This window comes from Penicillium daleae (genome assembly GCF_028827525.1).
Source record: "Penicillium daleae strain IBT 16125 chromosome Unknown utg000009l_segment0_segment0, whole genome shotgun sequence".
In the NCBI taxonomy this organism is placed as follows: domain Eukaryota; kingdom Fungi; phylum Ascomycota; class Eurotiomycetes; order Eurotiales; family Aspergillaceae; genus Penicillium; species Penicillium daleae.
This window is the reverse complement of record NW_026623157.1, coordinates 3,422,983-3,440,854: the sequence shown is the minus strand read 5'-3', so window position 1 is coordinate 3,440,854 and position 17,872 is coordinate 3,422,983. Positions and strand designations below refer to the sequence as shown.

At 48.0% G+C, this 17,872-nt stretch overlaps 7 protein-coding genes across 7 annotated transcripts; 2 read left to right on the top strand and 5 right to left on the bottom strand.

Moving 5' to 3' along the window:
- Positions 1-834: 834 nt before the first annotated feature.
- N7458_012397 (pepsin-like aspartic protease) lies at positions 835-2,048 on the top strand (the record flags this gene model as incomplete). The annotated part of the gene is made up of 4 exons (XM_056915779.1): positions 835-948; positions 1,007-1,192; positions 1,254-1,660; positions 1,712-2,048. The coding sequence occupies 4 exons, from the start codon at positions 835-837 to the stop codon at positions 2,046-2,048; spliced, it is 1,044 nt and encodes a 347-aa protein (XP_056760533.1).
- A 333-nt stretch (positions 2,049-2,381) lies between these two features.
- N7458_012396 (MFS general substrate transporter) lies at positions 2,382-4,055 on the bottom strand (the record flags this gene model as incomplete). Its single annotated transcript, XM_056915778.1, has 4 exons — positions 2,382-2,756; positions 2,810-3,572; positions 3,645-3,850; positions 3,915-4,055. 4 exons carry the CDS (start codon positions 4,053-4,055, stop codon positions 2,382-2,384), a joined length of 1,485 nt encoding a protein of 494 aa, XP_056760532.1.
- Positions 4,056-4,544: 489 nt separating this feature from the next.
- Positions 4,545-5,894, top strand: N7458_012395 (metal-dependent hydrolase family protein; the record flags this gene model as incomplete). Its single annotated transcript, XM_056915777.1, has 1 exon — positions 4,545-5,894. The coding sequence occupies one exon, from the start codon at positions 4,545-4,547 to the stop codon at positions 5,892-5,894; it is 1,350 nt and encodes a 449-aa protein (XP_056760531.1).
- Positions 5,895-6,317: 423 nt separating this feature from the next.
- Positions 6,318-8,754, bottom strand: N7458_012394 (fungal specific transcription factor domain-containing protein; the record flags this gene model as incomplete). Its single annotated transcript, XM_056915776.1, has 5 exons — positions 6,318-7,272; positions 7,320-7,490; positions 7,546-8,129; positions 8,182-8,467; positions 8,678-8,754. 5 exons carry the CDS (start codon positions 8,752-8,754, stop codon positions 6,318-6,320), a joined length of 2,073 nt encoding a protein of 690 aa, XP_056760530.1.
- Positions 8,755-9,935: 1,181 nt separating this feature from the next.
- Positions 9,936-11,654, bottom strand: N7458_012393 (FAD-binding oxidoreductase; the record flags this gene model as incomplete). The annotated part of the gene is made up of 5 exons (XM_056915775.1): positions 9,936-10,440; positions 10,501-10,736; positions 10,794-11,139; positions 11,198-11,301; positions 11,355-11,654. 5 exons carry the CDS (start codon positions 11,652-11,654, stop codon positions 9,936-9,938), a joined length of 1,491 nt encoding a protein of 496 aa, XP_056760529.1.
- A 707-nt stretch (positions 11,655-12,361) lies between these two features.
- N7458_012392 (uncharacterized protein) lies at positions 12,362-13,941 on the bottom strand (the record flags this gene model as incomplete). The annotated part of the gene is made up of 8 exons (XM_056915774.1): positions 12,362-12,750; positions 12,818-12,885; positions 12,947-13,021; positions 13,081-13,382; positions 13,445-13,515; positions 13,567-13,603; positions 13,676-13,695; positions 13,752-13,941. 8 exons carry the CDS (start codon positions 13,939-13,941, stop codon positions 12,362-12,364), a joined length of 1,152 nt encoding a protein of 383 aa, XP_056760528.1.
- A 2,248-nt stretch (positions 13,942-16,189) lies between these two features.
- lea1 (U2 snRNP complex subunit LEA1) lies at positions 16,190-17,228 on the bottom strand (the record flags this gene model as incomplete). The annotated part of the gene is made up of 4 exons (XM_056915773.1): positions 16,190-16,567; positions 16,640-16,900; positions 17,014-17,054; positions 17,150-17,228. 4 exons carry the CDS (start codon positions 17,226-17,228, stop codon positions 16,190-16,192), a joined length of 759 nt encoding a protein of 252 aa, XP_056760527.1.
- Between the last annotated feature and the right edge of the window lie 644 nt (positions 17,229-17,872).

Sequence of the window (17,872 nt, the reverse complement as noted above, 5' to 3'; positions counted from 1 at the left end):
AGACGCACTTGAGACAGGCAGGCTTCTCTTCGTCACATTTGACACGACGGATTCTATAGCTGTTGTTAATATACCTGCTCGTGTATATTCACGCGTCGTTCGCGTATCATCGTAACGACGACGTCAAGAACCAGAGCGACTATGGAGGCATACTTGCAGGTGATGCAGCCGGTACGGGATCTACCCTTAGAGACTCTGCGACTAGACCCAGTCATACTGCAAAGTGGGATCTGCCGACAAGACTATGGTCCGCTTCTACAGTAGCGAAAGAAGCCAGCAGAACTCAATTCCAATTTCTTTTGTTGTTGGAATTTCGCCCCCAAAGTGATGGGACACAGCCTCGATGATGACTGGATGCCAGCTGGTCAAACTAGTCCTGTTCCGTTTAGTGCAACCGAGCGTGTCTCAATGAGTGATATGTCTATCTTAGGCTGACGCTAAAGGTGAAGAAGTACAAATGAGGCTAAGGCACCGCCCTTCACCCTCATCTCAGCAGCCCTATAAGTAAATGAACCCATAGACCTGAATTACTCCACCGCCACCTCCAACGGGATGGTGTAGGCGAGATATCCAGTCAGCGGAATACTTAGGGATAGTGCTGAGCGACAAATCTTGTGGGGGCCGAAAGAAAAGGGGGATTTCCGACAACTGGATGTAGCTGATGAGGCTGATAGTTCACTACAGAATATTGAACAGAATGACATAAAATCCGAAAGAAATTCAGATCTTAAGACTACTTTCCACAGCCTTTTCTTTTTCCCTTTCATATAAGCACAATTTCTATTGTCGATGCTATCCAAATCTTTCCTTCTCGGGGCCTGTGGGCTAATTCCGATGAGTTTGGCCCAGGCCGTGCCAAACTCTGTGCCTACCCGGATTGATTTGGATCACCGACTGGCTCCCAATATGAAGCCGAGATCTACCGTGCAAACAATTTCAGAAGCCGATGTGAGTGGTCATCCTCGATCTTATTTTCCTTGGAATCCCCAGACTAATCATCCCGCAGAGTTTCTGGTTTGGAAGTTTTGATGTTGGAGACTCTAAGAACCTGACTCTCCTCATCGATACCGGCTCTTCTGACGTTATCGTCAATCCTGGTCTGTACAAGAGAGGGCCTCAGTCTGTCGATACTCACTCGACGTTCACCAACACCTACGGCACCACAGAAAGCGATGGCTCTGGGACCGGAACAGTATGAACAGATGCAATTCGTCAACGGATTGGAAGAAAGCTAATCACACGGGATCTAACAGGTTACGGGTACACTATACAATGATACCGTCAAGTTTGGTGCTGTCATTGCACATCAAACCATTGGATCTGCACAGCCTGGGGCGGACGGTGAGGTCCTCATACCCGCCGATGGCATTGTGGGCTTTGCTGGCCTCGAGGTATCTTCCTTCCATGGCGCACCACCTTTCTTTCATAGCCTGTGCGATCAGGGGCAAGTGTTCCCCTGCCGATTCGGTATCACGTTAGAGGAAAACGGGAAGGGAAACTTGTTTCTAGGTGCTCTGGATCAGTCAGTATTCAAGGGGGAGCTGAGGACAACCTCTATCATTCAAGAGTGGGCACTTTATGCCGATATAGCTCTCGACGGTAAGATCATCAAGAAAGATGCGTTGGTAGAGCTAGATACAGGAACTGCAACTGTGATCGGGTAAGAATCTATTCCTGACGAGGGAGGTGACTCATACTGAACATCTTTCAGTCCAGTTGATGATGTGATTGCAATTTTCAAGGCTGCATCCATACAATACGTCGTTAAAACTTCCGAGGACTCTGGTACCTCTGTCACTGGATACTTCCCTTGCGACAGACCGCCCACCCTGGGACTCTCGATTCCTTCTCAGAGTAATGTGACCGCTGCTACAAGGCTAAAGTCAAGGCTTGTTAGCCATCAGAGCTCAATCTTCAATATTGCACCGGACCAGTGGATTTCTGCTGATAACGGAAACAATAATTGTACGGCTATCCTCTCTGGAACGGATGCCTTTCCTATTCCCGATTTATGGGTAGTTGGCCAACGTAAGGCTCCTTCCGGCTAGTATCTTAAGTGGACCTGGTATACTAATATTCTATCGTCAGCATTCTTCCACGGGACTTATGTCGATCATAATCTGAATGATCGCACGTTGGGGTTCGCACCCTCGAGATGTACAAACTAAAATTCTGGTTCGTCACCAAGGGTATGCCTGGCATATGTACCGGAGTGGCTTGATAGGCATGTAAAGTTAATTTACATGATATGTGAGTTTAATGATGCTTTCTTTAGGCAAATGTGACAAGACTTTCCAAATATGGAAAATAAATTGCATTTCATGCTTAATGAGTCTCATCATCGAGTAGTGTTGTTTGATTTGAATATCGAATAATGCTTCTCAAATAGAATATCTGAACGCCGTATCCTGCTTATCTGTTAGATCAGTCTTCGGCAACCCATTTTCATCCAAATCAAAGTCTTGGGTCATATCGATAGTGCTAGTGCCATCACATGTATCACGCTGCTTGTTATCCGCCATACACAAGAGACGGTAGATAATGACAGCAACAAATAGCAGACACCATGTCACAATTGAAGTGATGACACCTTCAGTATACCGTGGTTTGTGCGTCCACAGTTGAGGTGATCCAATGCAACCAGCGCAGTACCCGATGAAGAACATGGTATTGACAATGGCTCGTTTAGTATTGCCTTTGACATTGGAAGCACAGATGGAAAGGAGGATTGACATTGTTGCAGTGACACAAGAAGCCTTGAAAACAACAGTCAGTCCAAGAATCCGTAATGACATCGAGTCGAACTTACCAGCCAGGAGGCCACAATAAGGCCCCATCCTGCGCTCGTATCAAGTTTATACAGAAACAAAGTGCCAATAAACGGTGGGAGTATGAGCACCAGGATCACAAGAGTACGCTGACGCGGGAAAAAGAAGACGAAAAGAGTTCCGATCCATAATAAGGCAACCTGAACAGCGCCCGAGGGTGCAGTGTACAGCATAGTGTCCAGCTTGCTATAGCCGATTGACTGAATCATGAGTGATGCAAAGGTCAATACTGGTGATTGCATAGTCACAAGTACGCCGAACCAGAAAACCATCCACGCCTTGGGATCCATGAGTGTTTCTTTTAGTTGTAAAACAGAGAAAGATGTTTTATCACCACCATCACGGTCTTCAGCCATACGGAGGGATAAAATCTCCTTTTCGCGTGTATTCAAGAACCACGCATCTTTCGGTCCGTTAGGCATGAGTATGAAGAAGCCAATACCAGCGGCGACGGTCAATGCACCACAGATGAGAAATAGGACGCGCCAGGGGGCGATAGATAGAGATGTATTTTTGCCAATTCCGTACATCAGCAAGCACCCAATGACTTGAGCTAATCCGTTCATTGTGATCCACAGAGCTGTTCGGACAGTATGCTCCTTTTTGCGGTACCAAATACTGGTGATGGTGACGAAAGCGGGAGAGACAGCTCCTTCGCTGAAGCCTAGTAGAAAGCGAACGGTAGCAAAGCCGGCGAAGTTTTTGGGGGCCGCTAGGCACATGCATACAATTCCCCAGATAATACTATAATTATTAGCAAGTTAGTAGCCGTTGAAGGGTATACGGACGACAAAGGGCATGAACTGTCCTACTCACACCGTGGCACCAACAAACTTGGTGAGTGGCAGCCGACTCATCAAATAAATGAACGGATATTCTGAGACAAGCTGACCAACGTAAAAGATGGAGCTTGACCACGAATATTGCTGGTTGGTCATATTTAGGTCCTGGATGAGGCCGAATACGCCTGCATAGCTCAGGCTTTGTTTGTCGAGATACTGCAAGAAGAAGACAAAACACATCTACCTCGAGGTCGCATTAGCTTCTCTGATTACGCCCTGAAAATGGAGAAGAAGTTGCTCTCACAAATGGTAGAATGACCGTATCGATTTTACGTAAGACTGCCTTTTCTTCCTCTGCAGTATATTGCTCACATATGCCGGTGATCTCCCCATTAAGTCGGTTCTCTTCTTTGTTCATCGAGCCGGAATTTTTGGAGTCTGCCATGGCTGAATGATGTATCAAGGTTGATATGCAGCTCCAAGACAACGTATTGAGCGAGAGCTGTCGATCTGCAGTTTGTCGCTAGCAAGGGTGCTAGGATCGAACAATTCAACCTACTAGTAACCGCTGCTCATGCTCCTGAGAGAGAGGAGAGAGAGAAGAGGGGAAACTTATATACCGGAACAGCACCGAGCGTCCCCAGATTTCTCCCCAGATATCAACGGACTGATCCCCTATCTCCCACGGATTTGGAAGGGATCAACCGATTGTGTTTAGAGATACAACCGGGGGTGCATCGGCCCGATGACATTGAGTCGGTAATGTGACCTGTAACGACCATCTTGCCGATGATTACTGTACTCCACCTTCTGTGCGACCGTATTCCGGCAGCTATCAGACAATTGTGCATCTCAGTATTTTAGAGCCAGAATTCCTGGGCATTTGGAAAATCTACTTTTTGCTCTCATAACCTTTTGTTCGTTGTCTGTTATCATGTCTGACCGCGACCAGGTGCCAGGCTCTGATATCAAGCCATGGGCCCGCCCAGAGGCCCAAGACTATTGTTTCACAAACGCTAACGTTGTCGACGTGCAAGCGGGGAATCTCTTGCAAGGCGCCACTGTCATCACCCGTCAGGGTAAGATTGAATCCGTTGCACTCTCCTCTCCAGACCCCCTTCCGACCGATGTTAAGGTCATTGATTGTGAGGGGCGCTATCTATGCCCCGGTCTCTTCGACGCCCACGTACACCTTTGTGCTGTTCCAGGATTTAAAGATCTATCAAAGGCATTTGGAAATCCAAACGACGTCCACTTGCTTCGACAACCTTACACAGCGGCTCAAATGCTGCATCGAGGCTTCACTAGCATCCGTGACTGTGGCGGTGCTCAGCTCGCCATCAAAGAAGCTATCGAGGATGGTGTCTTCCCTGGGCCCAGGATCTTCATATCCGGTCATGCATTGTCTCAATTCGGAGGACATGGGGATCTTCGCGGTTCCCATGAACCTACTGAATGCTGCGGCGGTACGCATAGCAACAACCATCTAGGCCGACTGTGCAACGGTGTGCCGGACTGTATGGCTGCAGTGCGCGAAGAGATTCGCTGTGGTGCTGATTTTATCAAAATTATGGGCTCGGGGGGTGTTGCTTCTCCTACTGATAAGTTAGAGCACCTTCAGTTCACATCTGCCGAGATTCAGGCGATGGTAGAATGTGCCAACAACGCTGGAACTTTCGTCACGGCCCACGCCTATACAGTGAAAGCTATCAGGCACTGTATTGAGAACGGTGTTAGAGGGATTGAACACGGCAATTTTGTCGATCCACCCACTGCCATGCTAATGGTGGAGAAGGGAGTCTATCTCACGCCCACCCTCATCGCTTATGCTCAAATGGCATCGGAACGCTGGAAGGGATACTTGCCTCCAGAGTCCCAGGCGAAGAATTCTCAAGTCCTGAAATCTGGTCTTGAAGCACTCAAGATTGCTTCTGATGCAGGTGTCACAATGTGCTATGGTTCTGACTTGCTTGGTCCATTGGGCTCTGCTCAGACACAGGAGTTTTCTCTTCGTTCACAAGTGTTGACTCCCCTTGAGGTATTACGAAGTGCGACAATCAACCCAGCGAAGATGATGAGCTGCGAGTCCTTGATTGGGCAGATCAAGGAAGGTTTTCAAGCGGACCTTGTCGTCCTGAGTCAGAATCCTCTCGAAGATGTAACTATCTTTGACAACCCTGATAAGTATGTGCTGGGTGTGATGAAAGATGGTAGAGTCTACAAGAGTCGCTGGAGTGCCCTGCCCGAGGACTGGGAGATTCCGGTACGAGTGAAGTATAACTGAAGAGATGATTCAGGATTATTATACTACATCTGTTCCACTTAAATATCAGGACCTTATACTAGTCAAAAATAGCAGGACAAATCTCGCATAAGATGTACATTAATAATAGTTGGCGAGATATCTAAGGAGGTACTTGAAGAGCGTCTAGAAGAGCAAGTGGATAAAAATCTAGATAGGGTCCTTTAAATTTATTAGTATCACATATACATAGTTCTTTTTCTTCTTGGTCTTCTGCCAATGAATTTCAGATTTTGCATAGCATTCAAAAATTTCGGACTCCGTTGTCGGCGATCACACTCATCGTACATGTAGCATGTGACTATTCTGAAATTTGGCGAGCGACATGAAAAGAAGAAGGAAATTTGGGATTCGTAAAATTATCGATGGCAATGGCAGTTTTGATTGGTAATACATCCGACATTATTACAATTGGTCTGTCAGTCCTGAGAAGTCCAGAGCATCCAACCCAGTGAGACCCATCAATAATGTCTGCTCATTACCATGAATTCCTGAAAATAGATCCTGGTCTGGAGCTTCTAGCCATTGCTGATTTCCCGATACTCTGGCAGGATGCCGTGGCAATGAAGATGCACTCGGAAACATTCCATCATCGATTACTTGCCATGATGACAATGGACTAGTACCGGATTGAGACACCGAACATGTCTGTAATTGTCCTAGATCATCCAGAGTGAGACAGGCTGTATCCTCTTGTTCTTGAACAGTGAGCCACTCAGCCCATTGGTTATAAGCAGCGGTTGAGTTAGAGTCCACATTCCGCTCATGCGCTTCCTTACAGGAGCTAGTGCAATGAAGCTTCGCGGCGGCCTCGTTCGTGATGGAGCGCACAGCTTCGACAAACCTGACACCCATTTGAGCTGTCATATTTCCTGCGGCCATTCTTCTTAAACAATCCAGACCGAACGCTACTCGAGCTTCGTACCCTGAATCCCGATCTAAGATGCCAGTAACTAAAGTCACTATAGTTGCGATACTGCAACCCTGGAAGTCGGTGAAAGAAAAACGCGTGATGTTTTGCGTGTTCGTCAGACTTTCGAATAGCTGCAAGAGTTTCCTGGCAGCTTTTGTGCAGGAATCAGAAAGCCTTCTCACGGTGTCACAAACTCGGGGTGATTGGCGCTCAGGGTGGAGATGCTGCCGAATCCTGGACCGCGCCACGGTCACAAGTGAAACTTTGCCCATAGTAATCCATGAATAATAATAATTCAAGTAGAGGTGGAAGACTGTGCGGTAGCTTGGAGCCTTCGGATCGATACGATCCAGCTTGAAATTGTGAGGCAAAGACCTCTTCCACTCTTTGAGATCAGCCTCCCACTTGCAACAGCGCGAAAGCTGCTCTGCACTCATTTGACCATCTCTAATAGTTATTAGGCTGAGCTCAATTGAAATTGGAATTGGACGCACCCGAGGTCGGCAATTTGATCAAGTATCTTGATTAATTGACTGTAGGCTATTTGGAAGTGAATATTATCATAAGTTTGAAGGCGGTCCAGAGAAGGATATGGAGAAGGAGGTAGAGCTGTAATGATCTCGGCACTGATAGAACGTGGCCTGTTGAGCTTCACTGTAGTACAACTGCCGAAATATTTAGCGACAGGAAGCAAAGAGATCCATGAAGGTTGTGGCTCACCGTTCGAGGGAATAAATTGTCCACCAAAGGCGCCTCCGTATCTCCTTTTCTCGCTCCTCTATTCCCTGATCCTCCAAGTTCAGATGGAGATCAAAAGTTAGCGCTTTACGCAAAGCCATGCCCATATAGACATAAGATGAGCCAATCGCGTTTGCCGGCATGAGATATACACCTAGCACAAACGGCGCTTGGATAGATCTCAAGCAAGATCGATCTAGTATGTCAGGCATGAGAGTCTTGGCATGGCAATGAAATACTCTTCCAAGGTCAGAGCTTTCCCGATTGCGAATAATATCGGATCCTTCCAGTCGTTCTAGCGTTGTCCACTGACTAGCGAGAGCGAATGTAGCCATTGCCAAGCCAATAAAGCTTGGATCAGACCTTAATCCAGAGGTCGGGCTCGTGTAAAATTCATCAATGTCCTTCGTAACTTGAGCTTGATCAAAGTAGAAGAACATGTCTGTTGCGTGCTTTGTGAATACAGAAAGAAGGAAGTCGGCGACAGGGCGTGGAGGAAAAGCATCTATTGCAGCACGAAGTCTTGTCAACTCATAAGAGTGCAATGCTTTGGGTTTTATCATCCGCTTACAGAATGTGAGAGCTAAGCCTTAGTAATGACAAGGGTGATGTACGTACTGCTTGCATGGCGACCATGTCGCGTTCTTCAGGGGCTGCCTGCGAGTCCAGGGAGAACGCTTCGCGAAGCCGCGAAAGAATATTGGGCCACTGAACTCGTCTCGAGTTATCAGCAACGACATGTTTGACAAGGCCTTGTGATAATGCAGACTCTGGTGATAACAGCTCGGGGCTGTCAGCAAAGATGTTGTTCCGAGGGCTGTTTTTGGCATGGCTTGATGAGGCATCTGGTGCGTTCGCCGGAGAACGCAAGCTTTGCAAGTTCTCTTTCAGAGGAGATCTTTCTCTAGATGCAAGTAAGCAAGTGCAAGATAATCAGGATATAGTATGACACCATTTTTACTTCTCGAATCTGCAATCTAGATTTCCAGCAAAGCATCTCTGACATTGTCCGGGGCTCGACTCCACACACTTGCTCTTTCGAGCCTTGCAGCGATCACACCTTTGAAAATGGTAAGCGTAATCTCTGAATATGTTATACTGGATATTTGCATACGCTCGAGCAGCTCGTTTTCGTTTCTCTTCAGCAACCCGACGGCGCCGTCTTCTCCGCGCTGCGGCAGTTGGGTCCATTGCTAGACTGTCGAACCGAAGCCAAGTCCAACAGCAAAATGTCAAATTACCGACATGGAATGTATTAACAAATATTGTCTGTGCTTCTCTAGACCGGCAATGGCTTGCAAAGCAACAAGGGGGCCAGCAACTGTTTGCTGGTTAGACGGTAGCCCGTTGTCGGCAATCTGGCTCGGGTAGTTGCACTCTTATCTAACCCCGCATTTGTAAACAAAGCTCGGAGTCAACCCGAAGACGATAACCAGAGTTAGGATAGACTTTCGAGACATTGGAGCAGCTCCAAGATTTTGATAGTCTTTTGAGATTGATATCACTCGGATCGGGTGCTTTCGAGTCGAATCGGATGTTGACGTTTCATCGCCTGACTCGAATCTTTAGGCGACCGCAACAGACCGACCGAAACATCGGGATTCAGCCTGAGTTGGTCGAATTTGAGAGCTATAAACAAATGCTGTGTAGCCATGCAACATCATCCACGATGGGCCCCAAGACCCCAAAGGCCTTGACCATGGAAATTCTTCAGCGATTGAGTCTTTTGAATATTGGGTATTTCATGTCACTGATAAATGCATAGTATCAGTTATAGGTCTATACCAACGCCAAGCCCTGTACCAAAATCGAACCAGTGTGAAGGTTGAAATTGAGAGTTGATGAAAAATCAAATAATCACCCTACAACACCCTCTCTTCTGAGTTAATCATAAGAACCTTGGCTTCTGCAAAGCTTGGTCTGCTGCGGTACATTCCTCTACTGGGCCCAAAAACCGCTTGTTATTGGAGGCCGAATGCCAAACCGATCTGTACCCTCATTCTCAATTGGGAAATGGGAATACAGCTGCAAGGATCATTGTGATACGGATGCCAGCAAGAGATCCGGATCTTCCCGCTGCTGGCCAGGTCTATCACGTTTCTGCCTAAGAAGGTGCAAGTAGTGCCCTGGATATCAAGGAGCGTGGTAATCTTGCAAGCTTGAGAATGGACGCTGGAACTGTGTATAGAATAGGGGAGAACAATTCAAGTGCACCCTCAGAGAAAAATCTACCTGGGGACCAATAGCAACTCCAGTCATCAATTATATTTCCCGAGGGAGTGTAACTTCTACCTCATACAATTAACTTATCAACTGTCCAGTTTCTGGTGAACGCCTCAGCCAAACCGGCGTAACGCAAACCAGCCAGCTACTTAGTAAACCTTGAATCCACCAGGCATCAAGGTCTGGAAAACACGCTCAGGGTCGTACTTCTCCGCGATTTTAATCAGACGCTGTTGGTTGGTCGCACCATAGCCCGGGAAAATCGACTGGAAGCCAGCGGCATCACCCATGTAGTTGAACGCATCATAAAGACCAGCCTTCTGGGTGGCATTGTTGATAGCATAGGTAGTGTCCTCGACCCACTTGGCGACGACATCGTCATAAGCGGACCCAATCCACTCCACGACCTCGGCATAGCAGAGGTAGACCTTAGTAGAGTCCAGGCCCAGAGCGTTACCGCCACGAGCGTTGGATGCCTGGATCCACTCCGCGCCAATGGGTTGCCAGTCCAGCTGGATGGTGGAGATGTTGGCGGAGGGAATCTGGTTGTATAGCTTGGGGAGCTCGTTGAAGAAAGTAGTGTTAATGATGCTGATGCCCTGGTGGAGCTCCTCGTAGGTTGTTCCCTTGACAGTTCCGGCAACGAACACATCGCTATAGCCAATTGTCAGTTGCATCGCTCAAAAATCAAGGTCACGCGGTAATCTGTCTTACTTGATGTCGCTCACTACCATTGCACCCAATTCAGCCGCGAACTCAGCCACAGTCTTGAAGCCGACAGTGCTGCTAACGGATGGGATGTCGGTGAAAGGCTTGAGGATATCGGGGTAGCTGACGGTGTCGCTGTCATAGAACAGAATCGCCGAGGCCAGAGTTGAGACTCCGGGCACCAGAGCGGGAACGATGTGGCTCTTGGGGTCCGAAATGTTGGAGGCATATTGGGCAATAGCCTAGTAGTTATTAATAACACTTCTAAGATAAGTGAGTTACCCGAAGAGGATACTGACCGCCAGGAACTGGTCCACGTATTGGGCTTCCACAGTGTGGGCACCAGCCCAGACCATGGGCGACTTGATGGTCTCGATGTCGAAACGGGTGACAATGCCGAAGTTGCTGCTACCGCCCTTCAGAGCCCAGAACAGATCCGGGTTGGAGGTCTTGCTTGCGTGCACAACAGTACCATTGGCCAGAACGACCTCATAGTTGATGACAGAGTTGCAAGCGAAGCCGACCTGGTTGCCGTAGAAGTTGACACCACCAGCAAGAAGCAGACCAGGCACACCGACGGGGCCGAGACGACCACCTGGAACACTCAGGTCATAGGCGGCGAGATACTCATAGACCTCACCCCATCTGCAAGAATTATTAGTTCCATGGCTCTTTGCTTGGAGGTACAAAATGCGGGACTTACCGGTAAGCGGGACCTAGCGACAGCACAGACTTGTCCTCGTTCAGTTCCAGGGTTGTGAGATTGGACATAACGACCAAAACACCGTTGTCGATGTTGTTCGAACCCTGCAACTAATTAATTGGCATGCCCATAAGGTCCTATCGACTTTCCAACTTACTCGGATACCCATGTGGCCACCACCCCGAACCGCGAACTTGGCTTCAGCATCGACGAGAGCAGTCATTCCCTCAGCCAATTGGCTGCTGGACTGGGGACGGAATACACAGCCAGGAGACATGAGCTCAGTGTTTGACCAGAAGTTGTTGGTCTCATACTGGTAGACCAGGCTGTCGATGAAAAATAGCGAGTTGCCAACGGGGCCCTTGAGTGCATTGCAACCACTGCTAACAGGCTTGCTATAGCTAGCCGCAGCCGAAGCGAGACCTGCCAGAGGCAGCACAATAGAAGCCACACGCATGGTGAGCTAGACTTGTAGGATGTTGGTCAAGGGAGCAAGTCACTGGAGAAAAAGGTCAACAAATACCCCAGGCATCAGAATAATAATTAACCAACCATGGAGAACACGGGGTGTTACTGGAATTGGCATCTTCGCCTAGAGGTCCTTCGTCAGTCTGTTCCATAAGCCTTCTGAGCCGGCTTAGCTCCGGTGTTCGGGATGGGCTGGGATCGATTGGGATAAGCGGATGACTTACGTCCGTGGAGACTGTCCACTTAGTGCAGAGCATGGTGCAACAAGCGCGGGAAATTGTGATGAACATGGTGTCCGTCGAAGAATCCTTGCCAATATAGTCAATACTGATTCAGACATTTAGACTGCGATCTGCTTACATTATTCATTATTCATTCTTCCTGGTAATTTTCTGCTCTGCACATGGGCCAAATGGTGCAAACTTCGGTAGGTTTCTTTGTTGTCGTAGCTCAAGCTGCTGGCCTGCGATTATTCAGGGGCAACCGGATTTGCCGAGCTGGCTGGATCCACTTTAAGGTTCTCACTGACCAATCTAACGATGGCTTGGTTATATCGGAAAAGACAACCGATCCAGATCAAGAATTAATTGACGCATATGTTGGTCATTATGTATATCATTTATTGATCATCAGGTCTATATCTCAATAGAATCTTGTCCATAAATAAGAGATTATGTGTATAAAACATCAGAGTGCTCACGCTGTTGTAGAGCTGTTTTTCACATCAAATTCGACGGTTCGAATGATGCCATTCGAACCATCTCCATCCTTAGCATGACCGCTAGGATGCGACGCGAGAATATGCTCTTCGCTCCCATTGTCGGGTGCACCTCTGAGTACGGAAAGTGTCGTCGAGTATTGATTGTCTTGATTTGAGAAGTTGACTCGGTCGCTATGAGGGATCGACCCCAGAGGATGTCCGTGCTTGCGAGATCGCGATTGAGAGGAGTATCCATCTCCAGAAGAAGGACCGAGTAGGCGGGGGAAGTATTTGCGGATGAAAGGTCTGATAGCGGTGACGCAGCCGCCGAAAATTCCAAGATTTAGCTCGATGATGCACCACAAGAGTGCGTTAACAGTCGCCCCTGTGGAGATATGGTTTAGCAAATGACATTCCTCGTGTGAATCTGAGTATCGAGAGACAGCTCTTACAGGTGAGGTCTGAGCTTTTCAAGAGAGTGTAAAGACTTCCAAGACGAATGCAGCTGACGATTCCAACGCTATGATTGCTCGTGGTTAGTACTGGCGATAGCATAGCTGGAATGTGCGTCTCGAACTTACAAGCATCCCATGGCCAGAATACTAACAACAGCAATCTTCTGACGAGCAGGCATTTGTAGTCGGCGAATCCAGGGTCTAGCGAATGGTATTTGGTTAGCGACGTGTCCGTCTTAGTGTCTCAAGGATCAACTCACATTGGGATCGATACAGTCGCAAAGTCCGTGAAAATACCCAGTCCTGCATTTGCAAAATAGAACACGGGCCTGTTCACACAGGATCCAGTTGTGATCGTCAAATCCCAGGATTTGGCGATTGGGTTGCAGCTGAAGATATTGGCAAGTATACTAGTGAGACTGTAACCGGCAGCGATGAAGACTATCACCCAGACTGCGATGTGGAAGTTGCGACTTGGGAAAATGCGGAGGTAGAAGATGAGAACGGAGACCTTTGTGAAGCCAGTTGCGGCGCAATAGATTATGGCCGCGATGAGATTCAGCTAGATGAGGGTTGACTGGTTAGCTTGCTACTATGATTGAGCAGTAACTAGATGTTGCGAACCTTGGGGAACATCGGCATGAAGCGAGCCAGTGGAACATCCCACAAGTGCTTTCCCAGCCCCCAATTAAGCACTGCAATGTATTAGCATGTGTGCCTTTTCATAACCACTGGGGCTAACTCGCTTTCTAATGTCACTCCGGTAAGAACGCAAGATAACAGCTGTAAGCGCCATAGCTTTTGTTAGCAAGATTGCAATGGCCGTTAGTCTATAATCATCGTAGAGGCACATACACAAGCGATGATCATCAAGTCTGCCAGGGATCAGAAATCTGTAATTTGAGGCAACAAAGGCTGGGCTCGTACTCACAGTCATCCACGCAAAAGCTCCGCACAACGAACAACCGCGTCCATGTTCGAACTCCCAAAGCAAGTAAAGCTAATGGCAGAAAAATGCAGTTCACTACAATAAATCTCCCGCCGATGTAATCAGGATTGACAAAATTCGATGTCTGGCCAGCTGGCGGCGACATTGCCGGCGTGATAGTATTGGAAGCCATGGCGGCAACTCAATCGGGACGGTGGCCCATCCGTCGGGGGATTTGCACGGGGATGGTGTCTTGGAACAAGGAGAGAGGAAATGGGGCCTTGGAGGTATGTATTGTGGGTATATAAGTGGAAAAGCTTCCCCCAGATCGTCGGGTTTTCCTTTTTGTCTTGTCATGCGGGGACTAGAAACGGAGTTTCTGCATTGCCGAGATGTCAGGTCCGTCAACAAGGTTTGATGGGGACTATAAGAGTTTGTTGTAGTTGTCGGATTTCCACCATTGCTGATCCTTGGAGCACGATGTTTAGGACTTCACGTTCCTGAATTTCTCGATACTACTAACTAGTTACTCCTGTTAATGACTACTACTGGGAAAGTACGGAGTACTGTTAAGTAACTCAACTTCGTGGGGACGCAAATCGGCTCCACATTTGGAACCCAGCAGAAGTTGTGGACCATAAATTTGGGAAGGGTCTGTGTGTACACCATCGATGTTTAGGAATATGGCTTCGAAAATTTCGCCAAATGTGCAGTTGCCCCGGGCGCTCCTTCATCAGACACGGACATGTAACGGATAGACTTTGCATCGGCGAGGGGGCAAAGGGTGGATTACTGCAGGCTCAAAATTGTGTCGCGACAGTCGGTTTGATGCACATGAACAATATGAGATGTGAGACGGATAACGGGGTCAATACTGCTTACAGTAAGTATAGCAGGTCAGCTCTACAGCAGCATTGTTGCTATTTGTTCGAGCTGCGCAGAGAAAAACAGTCTTGTTTTCGACCGCGTATTATTATTGAAAAGCGCCAGACTAACAGGTCCTAAGGCCTGCTGAGCTCAATCGTCTCGCTCGATATGGCAGGGATGCTCGCGCCACGAACTCCAGATGCATCCTTTATTCTGTTTCGAGCATTTCCAGCCCGCGTTCTCCGCTAGGGGAGTTCCGACGAACCCTAAGCTCCACAAACTAGGAGTGCAACCATGACTATCACCCCTGATATTGTTATTTGGGGGCATACTTTCGACGGCTTTTCCCGACTTTCTGCCGAACACCTACTCGACGTTTGTTTCGAGAAATTGCTCGGGCCTCCTAGCAAGTGGGAATTCACGCGGGTCCAATCGAGCTTTGAATTTCGGTTCCTTCTCCGAGCGCGTTTCTTCTTGTTGAACAGACGTCGTGGTGGCTTCCATACATAGACTGCGTATGCTATACGAGCAGTGGAAATTTGCCTTATTTTCCGGGTCGCTTGTTCTACCCCAGTCTGATCGCGTTTACTTTGACTTGTGCTGTGTAAGTGCCATTGGCGAGTTTTCTAACTACCAGTTGTGGTAGGCTGGTAGCCGCGACGGTCCCTTGAGCGCAATCTATGTACAGTGTATTCCGTATGAACCATGCCTTCTAATATCTATTATGGTATGGAGCAGTGCACACTCGTCAAAGCCAGAGATGCGGATGTGGCTGAAGGATTTCGAAAATAAACCGGACATGCCTGGATGGGTCGAATGTGAGCCTGCGATAGACAGTTATTCCCACGAGATTGTGCGCCACTCGGGGGGGGGCTATCTACATCTTAGGTACATCTCTACAGTAACATATGAACTCGATTTAATAATCAATGTCTTAAGTTCTAGCTCGAAGTGATGCTTTCAATTTCATAGGTGAATTTATGCCCTTGTATAGGCAAAAAGGCTATCTAGACTGGAAGTACTGTGCTATATGTTTTCTCAGGGGAAGTTACAAAAGCATCAGTTGACTCTAACCCTCTGGATGTCCCGGTAATTTCGGTAGTGTTTTCCCCGAGCCCTTAATACGTTGATAAACCGCCGTTCTGATCAAGGCCATTCAAAGAGAGTTTCCTTCAAGCCTTTACTAGTCTCAATTTGAAACAACTAACAAGGCAAAGGCCTACTAACGACGTGCAAGTGTGCTGTCTTCATCTCGGAAGGATAGCAAGCAACACAGGCACTACTCGACACAGTTCATCACAAGAGTAAAATGAGCTTTTCTGGTATGGAACTCTAGCTCCATAATGCTAAATCTCGAAGCGTTTGAAACCACATAAGCACCCATGGCAAGCAATGAAAAACAGATTCCCCAAAATGATACACACACAACCCCGCAGGTGGTAAAAGCCAGGTATAATATGAGAATCCCAACGACCGTGACAGAAAAAGAAAAAGAAAGCCGAGCCCGGAGAAGCAGATGAAGACGAAACAAAGCATGATATGTTCAGGGGATATCCCCGCATGATGCAGAGACCTCACATCTGCATCGTCTCATCCCCATCGGCGTCACTAGCGCCGAAGGCTCCGCCAGGTATCCGTCCCTCGTTCAATTCCTTCTCCAGTCGTGTGATCTCTTGCAAGCTCTTCGCATCACGGATCATCTTCTCGACACGCTTTCGCTCGGCATCGGTCAGTTTGACGCGGATAGCCTTTTCGGTTGGGCCGGTGGTGGCAGCAGCGCTGGAGGCATCGAACGCCCGGGACTTGATACCCATGATCTTGGAGGCGAGGGCGGAGGGTTGCTGCACAGTTCCGAACAGTTCCTTGGCCTTTGCACGCTCCACATCCTTCACTTTTTGGTAGTCAAGGAATCGAACCGAGGGTGCTAACCAAATAATCCAGTATCGATAATTCTAGAACACAGGGTTAGGTGATTCGTCTCTTCACAAGCCAGAGCGTTCCAGATAGGAACAGGCCTTACTTACCTCCTTCCGTGTGATAGGGTTCTCCAATAGGACCAGATGTGTGAGTTTATGAAGGGTGCGCAACGATTCAACATCCGCCAGTTCGGACAGGTTATTCGATGTCAACACCAGGGTAGTCAGAGACGGGATTGATGAGCCCAGGTTAGGTTGGATGTGATTAATTCGGTTGCGCGCAAGGAGGAGGGTACGAAGACGAGGGAAGAAAGGAAAGTTCCCGAGGGAAGAGAGGTCGTTGTCCGTGAAATCAATTGCATCTTGATCCTGTACCACGCTTAGCACAAACACCGGAAAAGGAACTACCGACCCAGCAGCAGTCGATCCAGCTCATCAAGCAGAGAAAGCTGATAGCAGATCCCGCAGAAACCATCACTCACCTTGGCAATACCCAAGTTCTCAATTGCGGGGATCTTGTGCCCTACACGCGACGCACAAAGACGATATCAATCCAGCTCTTGTTTCAAGATGTAGTACCTGTTCTTTTCAGGCAGATGGTGTAGCAGTCAAACGCACCTCGGAGATCCAACTCACGGTCTTTGAGCGGATTAATGTATGAGAGGGAATTCTGGATGAGCTCGACGGTCAAGCGCATGGCGGCGGTGGCTGTAGTCGAGATTCGAAGAGCAGGGACCGGTCCAGAGAAGCGATTCTATCGATGTTGCATATGAAGAACGCGAAGAAAATGAGAGATAAGAACGTGCCGAGTTCAAATAAAGCTGCAATGGTTGTGAGAAGACTTGTCGCAGTTTCTCCAGAAAGCACCTCCAGCCGCAGCCCTTTCTGCCGGGCGGTCAAAGATCCGTTAGACGTGCACGTGATAGCTAGGTTACCTTATTTGCATGCTATCTACTGTTCAAGGTGAACTCTGACAGTTGTTTACAGAATTATATATGTTTTGGAGAGAACACTCTTTCAAGTTGAGCAATGTATTAGTCTATATTCATTAAAATATCTGTAGCAGAGTGCTAGTGGTACACTGCCATACATCGAAATCACCCGGATCAGATCGCAAGTACCGAAAGAAGAAAAGTACTCCAGAGCACACACGGTTGAAATATGGGACCAAGAATGAAAAGAACATGCTGCTCACGGCACAGCGATGCCCTGGACGAGAAAAGTTCCCTATAGAGGGTCGAGAAAACAAAGCAAGAAGCGTTGCGCCAGATTAAACACCAGCACTCACGTTCCAATCAGTCAACTCCAGTTGATAATGCGATGCAAACGCAGAGAAAAGAC